Source organism: Rhamphochromis longiceps, linkage group LG11 (genome assembly GCF_057381845.1).
Source record: "Rhamphochromis longiceps isolate RC_006_pf linkage group LG11, R_longiceps_female_GT1.1, whole genome shotgun sequence".
Classification (NCBI taxonomy): Eukaryota; Metazoa; Chordata; class Actinopteri; order Cichliformes; family Cichlidae; genus Rhamphochromis; species Rhamphochromis longiceps.
The window spans coordinates 32,148,679-32,156,930 of NC_140567.1; the positions used below are offsets into that span (position 1 = coordinate 32,148,679).

At 46.3% G+C, this 8,252-nt stretch overlaps 1 protein-coding gene across 1 annotated transcript; it reads right to left on the reverse strand.

Moving 5' to 3' along the window:
- Positions 1–1,354: 1,354 nt before the first annotated feature.
- Positions 1,355–7,797, reverse strand: LOC146659584 (uncharacterized). Its single transcript, XM_085424206.1, has 4 exons — positions 3,649–7,797; positions 3,301–3,409; positions 2,392–2,775; positions 1,355–1,899 (listed from the first exon to the last, which is right to left on the reverse strand). The coding sequence occupies exons 1-4, from the start codon at positions 7,795–7,797 to the stop codon at positions 1,355–1,357; spliced, it is 5,187 nt and encodes a 1,728-aa protein (XP_085280332.1).
- Between the last annotated feature and the right edge of the window lie 455 nt (positions 7,798–8,252).

The window sequence follows — 8,252 nt, forward strand, 5'->3', positions numbered from 1 at the left end:
CTTTACTCCAGCATAGGCATAGACATTATTACAAAGAATTCACCAGGGAATTCCTACAAAATTTGATGGCAATCCATCCAGTAATTGCTGAGATTCACAAAGGAAATGCCACAGTGGAAAGTTAGATAATCAAAGTCAACACCATAATTCCTCCGTGGAAGATAAATGTCTGTACACAATTTTATTGCAGTCCATCCAACATTATTTCTCTCTGGATTACAATAATGAGCTGATTGATCAGCTGATTGATGATGAGTCCTTCTTGAGCCATTCTGCTGCAGGTGTGACTTAATGTGGCACAGCTGGTTTGACAGTATTGTGTTTGGTATTAAAGCTACTTTAAAGGTATTTCCAGTAGATGCCATTTATTATGCTTTTTTAATAGCTTTGTTCATTTACTGTGCTTCCTCTTGTTAAGGTTCAAAAATTGAGAAAGGGTACAAGAGGTGATCGAAAAATAACCACACTGGTCCGGCCGGGTGAAGTCAAACGAAGATTTTAATTCACACGTGGGAAGATCACTGGAAACAGCAATTGATCTTCGACTTACTAAAGCACAAACAATTATTTTATAACATCAGGGTTTGTTTACTGACGCCCCTTCATGCGTCACCGATACATTTTATACATAGATCAGATCAACACCACAAATGACTTTTCACCCAGAAAATCATCTTCTATTTTCATGGCTGGTACTTTCCGTTCTTATCTTAAAGTGAATTGTTCCTCTTTCTTGTCGAGACATAACTAATCTCTCCTCTAAATAAATCTAACTAATGTGTGTGTATGTGTTGACCTCACATGCTCTTGGTGTCACCTCTTCACCTACTAACTCTGTGTCTCGTCCTCAAATGCTCTTTCTCAATTCACCTGTTGCACTTCTGACCTTTCACTAGACCAGAGGCTCACTGAGACTATGTGTATGTCTTCTACTAAATAAATGTTTTAACCAAGAACCTCTACTAAAACCTTAATACAAGAATATGAACATATAAAAGATATTAAAATGAACTGTTGTGTAAGCATGTACTGCAATTCCTTCTATGTTCTAGTTTTCCCTCAGCATGTATCACCTGAACAGTCACGTCAGTGAAGCTTAAGACCTTTAAAGAACCTGAACATCAACTCAAATAAGCACAGATATGCAATATGTATAAAATAGTTATAACTGCACCTGGAATACAAAATTAACATCATCATAAACATCTTAAGGCCATCTTAAAGCTATCTGTTACATTGTTAAAGCAATGATCATACTGCAGATTATATTATGCTGGTAAAATACTTTTCTGTTCATCCCCACAATCCCCCTTTCGACCTCTGGCACACCAGAGGTCGATACATAGGTTGTTGTTCACTCCTCAGTCCACTCGACTACCTCCAGATCCATCATCGGCATCATGGACATAGGGGCCACCGCCCCAGGGTCCACTGCCTTTACAATCACTTTCTCTACCAACCTTCGGGCACAAGGAATGAGACAACAACCACAGGTCACCAAAATACCCACCAATACAGACAGAGACAACATAATTGACAGAGCAAGCCCCTTCCACTTTCCGAACACTGAGGTCATCCAGCTCTCCAGCGGGTTGTCAATTCCTGAGTGGTCATGCATGGTCCTAGAGAGACTCTTTAGCCCCTCCAAGGCTCGCGTCACCGAGCCATCTGGAGCAGTGTTATTCGGGATAAAAGTACAACACTGATCACCGAACATCGCACAAACCCCTCCTTTTTCCGCCAATAACATATCAAGGGCCATTCTATTTTGGACTCCCATTAATGAGGTCGGACCCATCTGCTCCGCTAACCCTTCCATCCCGTCTCTGGTAAGGTTAGAGAGCCTCAGCAAATTATAGTGAACATAATTGATTCTGTCTACATTTTTGTTCGGGGTCACTGGAAAAAGAGCAGAAATTATTGGAAGATTCTCAAAACCCGCAGCTATTTGGTCTACGAGTTTATATTCATTCGGAACTCCTCTGGGGACCCCTATTGAGTCAATCCAGGTTGGCGAGTTCAGCCTAGGGTCATAAGCGTGTGTTCCCTCAATCCCGCTTTTGGACAGGATATGTCTCTTCCGCCTAGCTGCCAATGTGCGTGTGTTGTGCTGTGGAATGTTTTTTACCTGATTTCCAATTAGCATAAGAGGTGCTCCTAGTCTCACCATCGCGCACGTCCCCACACTTCCCAGAGGAACACGAGCCAAAAGAGTCTTGTGCCCACAATAATAATAAAGTCCACTTCTAGCCCAAGTCCCAATTAAAGTGTTGGGATCACTTACATTGTTTGTGGTTCTTCCCGTCTGGGTAACAGCGCACCAACTTGGGTCGATTTCCCCCACGTTATATATTACTTTATCTGTGGAGAACTTAAAACACGTATAATTACCTTTTTTCGGCAAAAATGGTCCTACCTTTGTCCGCTTATCAACTGGAGGAAACAAACTGGATAACACAGTACAGTCTCCAGTACTCACCGCTCCTCTAGTCATTCGCAACATGCAATCATAACCCCACTTGTCCTCCGGATGGAGCGGAGCGGGCTCTGTGAACAACCGTGGTCTAGCAGAGGCACAAGCAACACAATTGGATACCTCTTGTTCCCTAGCATTTAGAGCCATCCAGTCCAGCCAGAGATTACTGTCACTGAACCCAGTGGCGCGCTCAATTAAATCCTGAGGCTTCAGTCTAGTGTAGTCCACCGCCAGGACTCGTCTATTCTTTAATTCCTGTTCCTCTGGTACCACATATGACGACCCATTTCCCCTTTTTCCTATAGAATTTACAACAGCGTTTATTGGGTTGTTAATCATGTGTATTTCCTTTTCTTCTCTAACTGGCTCTACGGGATTTACGGGATTAGCCTTTTCAAAAAAGTTAATTTTAATTAACCCCTTCGGGTCAGTTCCCACAGTCTCCACACCCAAGACTAAATACAAAAAGTTTTTACGCCGCCAGTTGCCCAGTGACATAGTCAAAGGATTCTTAGATGGACTATAATCTCTTTGGAGTTTTAACACGTTCTCTGACCCTTGTCCTGACGTTTCCCCATTTTCCCCAGTGTAACCCTTTACCTGATTCCAGTTCCGACACCAGTTTGCAAAGGGCCTACTCCCTCTTTCACAATGTGTACTTACTGCATAATCCCAACAAACCCACACATTATATCCTCTCCAACTACTATCTACTCCTTCACACTTTAAAACATCGCATAAATCAAAGGTGAATGAAGTTGTGGACCCATTAACATAGTTCAACTCTAAACCACCATATGTACTCAGGCACTCATCCCTTTTACCCGAAACCTCGCGTTTTGATCTCCTTTTTAGCCCTGTTTCAATAAACGGTTTCTCTTTTGGTGCTGGATTCAACTGGCCCCAGTGTTCAGACAGTTCGCGGGGGCCTCCCTGCAAAATATAAACAAGCAAACATAGGGCCATTATCAATATCATCACAGTCATCAAACTAACAATCACAAGCAACATTTTAATCAGTCCTTTCTCCTCACGAATCTCCGGTTCGCGGGATGGCATTGTGTTATGTATATTTGTACTTAGCATAAATTTTAAAACTTTGTTTCTGTTTTCCTCTTTCCCTTTTTACTTTTTTATTTAAACCACCCCTTTTCAAACTCTCAATTTGTTACCACTCCTTTCTGTAGGCGCGGCGATCTCCTCCTAGGCTGCTCTTCTTTCTTCGGCCTTCCAGGTGGACTACTGGTCGGCCCGTTGCACAGGTGAAGAGGTTTATTCTGCCTCTGTTCCTTGACACCTGCGTTCTTTGAAGACGAATTTTCCTCCACCAAGCTCTCGTGTGCGGGTGCACACTGCGACCAGTGGTACCAGGTGTCGCCTTTCCCTTTCAGCTGGACTGCTGTAGCCGTCCGGGCGGTCACCTCATACGGACCAGTCCAGCGGGGCTCCTTCCACTTTCGCTTAATGACCTTTAGCCACACTGCCTTTGCGTCCGGGACCTCTCCGTTCCCCGTGGGTCTCTCACAAGTGACCTGTTTTGTAAAGCTGGACACAAGAGCTTTCAACTCCTTAAAATATTCTGCATGAGACCTGTTGCTTGTCCTGGGCTGCTCCACCGGGACCACTGTCCAGGGTGCTGGAAACTGTCTCCCAGTCAGCAGCTCATAAGGGGTGAAACCTGTGGATTGGTTAACAGAACATCTTATGGTCATCAAAGCAATGGGCAGGGCTGCGACCCAATTTAGCCCTGTCTGCGCACAGATTTTAGCCAACTTGTTTTTCAAATTTAGGTTCATCCTCTCTACCTTTCCTTGAGATTGAGGATGATAGACCGTCCCGAACTTATGTTGCACTCCCAACATCCTCTCTACCTCTTGCAAATCTTTGTTCTTGAAGTGAGTACCATTGTCTGATCTAATTCTCTTGGGAAACCCATGCCTTGGAATGTAATGATTGATTAAGCACTTAATCACGCTTTTCGCGTCTTCACGTTTGGTCGCCCATGCTTCGGGCCATCCAGTCAGAACATCCACACACACCAACAAATACCTCACCCCACCTGGGCCTGTATCAATCATGTCGGTATAATCAATCACGACCTCTTCTCCTGGCCTTTCTGGCATGAGAAACTTACCAGCTTCAGGTTTTACTGCTGGCTTTGGGTTGTGTGCCCCACAAATTAGGCACGTTCTGGCCTTTTCCAGTATCATCCTTCTCAAATCAGGATGCCACCATCGGCACAAATTTCTCTCCATCTGTTTCACTCCCACGTGACCAAGCCCGTGAGCCTCATTCACCTTCTGTTCCGCCATTTTGGCCGTTAAAGCGGGACGCCCATCTGGCCCCCTCCACAAACCGCCATCTTGCCAGGCTCCTTTGTTTTCCCACACCCCCTTTTCCTCTGGGGATGTCTCCTCCTGAGCCTGTCTAACTTCTTCCATGCTGTTAGTGCTAACCTCCTCTTCTGGGGTTACCTGCACCATTTGTCTCTGTCCTTTGTAGCCCGCTGCTTCCTTTGCGGCTTCATCAGCTTTCTGATTTCCTTTTGCCACCATACTGTCTGCAAGTGAGTGGCCTTTGCATTTTATAATACTTACCTCGTCTGGGTCCTCCAGGGCCTTTTCCAGTTCCTCCATTTCCTTTTTGTGACAGATGGGTGCATTAGTGGCCGTTCTGAACCCGGCTCTCTTCCACTGAGCCAGTTCCACATGAGCTGCTCCAAACGCATATGCTGAGTCAGTGTAGATGTTCACTCTCATGTTTTTAGCCAACCTCAGGGCTCGAGTTAGGGCTATCACTTCAGCTCTCTGGGCCGACTGTTGTCCCTCAATTTTTCCTGCTTCTTTCACCTGAAACTCAGTTCCTACTCTACAGACTACTGCATAGCCCGCTTTCAATCCTTCTTCATCTCTGTGGCAGCATCCATCTGTGAACCAATCCTCAGCTCCATATATGGGCTCTGCCTTTAGGTCTTCCCTGATTTTTCCTTCAACTTGGGCTTTCTTAATACAGTCATGTGGTTCTCCTGACCCCATTAGGTCTGCCATATTTATTCCTTCATGTGTGAATATCAAATTTGGCGCCTCTAAAATTTTGCTCAACCTTTGTTGCGTCAGTGGAGTCATTGTGAATACCTGTGAGTTCACATAGGCCACTACACTGTGTGTGGTAAGCACTTTCAGTGGGTGTTCCCTCACTATGTGTGCTGTTTTCTGAATTATCTTTGCTACTCCTGCTGCGTGTTGTGTGCATGTGGGATGCCTTGCTTCTGTTGAATTTAATCTTATGCTGACATACATAAGTACATCCCTACCTCCCCCTTTTTTCTGAAACAACACACCATTCACAACTCCCTTTGTTTCTGAAACATCAAGATAAAATGCCTCATCATAGTTAGGTGTGGCCAGATCTGTGGCTCTTGACAAATCCTGTTTTAGCGAAATGAACGCTGTCTCTGTGTCCGGCGTCCAAGGCAATTCAGCCTTCAGATTTCGAACACCAACTTTCTTGATCAGGTCCCTTAAAGGGGCAGTTTTACCCGCATAGTTCGGAATGAACTGCCTGCTGTAACCTGTCAAGCCAAGAAAGGAAAGCAACTCCTTCACAGTTCTTGGTTTTGGATGTGTCAGAATTTGGTCTCTGTGTGTGTTCATTAACCCCACTGATCTGTGTGCGATCACCCGGCCCAGGAATGTTACCTCTGGCCGGACCAACTGCAGTTTTTCTTTACTCACTTTGAAGCCACACTCCGCCAATCTGTTCAACACCACGAGCGATGCTGCCGTACAGGCCGCTGCTGACGGGGCTGCAATAAGAAGATCATCAACATACTGTATTAATGTACAGCCCTCTGGCAGTTGACATGGGGACAATGCCTCTTTCAACACCTGATTGAAAATTCCTGGTGAGAGTGCAAAGCCTTGTGGTAGGCGTGTGTACCTAAATTTCCGGCCTCTGTATGTGAATGAGAAAATGTCTCTGAGTGACTCGTGCAGTGGGAGACAAAAGAATGCATTCGCTAGGTCAATACATGTGAACCACTTTTGGTCCCCAGTAATTTCGGTCAGAGCTGTGTAGGGATTTGGTACAGGCACAGTGTCAGTCCTCAGTATGGCATTTATTGCTCTCAAATCATGTGCCATACGGTACTTCCCTGTCCCATGTTTTTCCACTGGCAAAATAGGTGTGTTCCAAAATGACCATGAGGGCTCAAGCACTCCTGCCTTCCACAGTCCTTCAATGGTTTCAGCTATACCTTCTTCTGCTTCAGTTTTATGCTTATATTGTGGTCTGTTAATTGGTGTGTCAGACTTCAGCTGGAACAGGACAGGCGAACAGTTAGCTAAACCTACATCTGTGGGCCCTGCGGACCACAAAGTATCAGGCAATTTTGAGAGCTCAGCTACTGCATCAGGATGATCCATTCTTTCCCTGCCATGTATCCTGGAGATTTCTTTATGTTCTAAGATCACTGCATCGTTGGACAAACAAGTTATGCGATATATTTTACATTTTGGTGCATACCAGACATTTGGAATTTGGGTGCTTTGCCAGCATGCGTTGTCCAGCGCCCGCTTGACCATCGGTCCCAGATCTCTTGGCCCATGACCCTCGTGGACCGCCAAGGTAATGTGAGGGGCTGAATCCTCTCCCACATTATACCAAGGCAGTTGTTCATCAGTGAATTTCACAGCCGCGGCCACACCTTCTGATCCAACATAAATGTTATGTGTTCGCACATTCCACGTCTGTCCCTCGAGATCAGACTGGAACTGTTCCCGATAGATATCGTTATCTTCCCTATCATAAAAGAGTGTGACGTGGAAAGGATCCCGTGGCGGGGAATAGACGGCCAGGCTCATTATCCAGGGTTTCCATAGCTGATAATGTCTCAAAATGCCTTCTTCCACCAGCCTCCCCCAGTAGATTTCGGCAGTGGGTTGTTCAGAGTTCTGGACTAGATATTGAGTCTTTGAAGGTGATCCCAGGCACGGGAATTCTTTTCCTCCAGGCAGAGTAACAATCAGTCCATCTGGTGAGCACATGATTGTGGCTCCCAGTTTCACAAGCAGGTCCCTGCCCATGAGATTTGCAGGCACCTGTGAGGACACCACATATTGGTGTTTCAAAGTCTGTTCTCCCAGCTTTGTCAATGCTGGATCCGTCAATGGCAGTGTCATTGGAATCCCGGAAAAGCCTACCACATTAACTGTGTGACAGGAGAGTGTCGCACTGTCTGGTGTGTCTTTCAGTGTTGAGTATGTTGCTCCAGTATCCACCAGGAAGGGCAATTCAGTGCCTTCCACGGTCATTGACAGCATGGGTTCTGCCGTCCCCACGCTGTTCGGTTTCTCCGGGCTCCGTCAGTATTGCTCCCTCTCCCAGCCCCAGTCAGCTACTGGGTACTGGGCGGCTGGTGCTGCATTCGGGTTTGGAGCTTGATGTGCTCCCCTGTAAGCAGCTCTTTGTCTTGGGCCTCCTCGTGCCTGGGGTTGATAGCCTCGCCTCTGATAATTTGGGCAAGGATTCAGGGCATTCTCGGGACCAGTGTCCTTCTGCTCCACAGCTGTAACAGCCAGTCCAAGACACATTATTAGGATTCCCTGGATTCCGAGCCCTTTGTCCTCCCCTCATGGATCCACCACGCCCTCTCTGCGGTCCACCGGTCCCCCAATTCCCCACTGATTGAGGCTGCCTTGGTGCATTGGCGGGCCAACGGTCATCAGGGTAGAGACCCGGATCCTGATCTGGCCAGTCAGGCACAGGATCGGGCTGA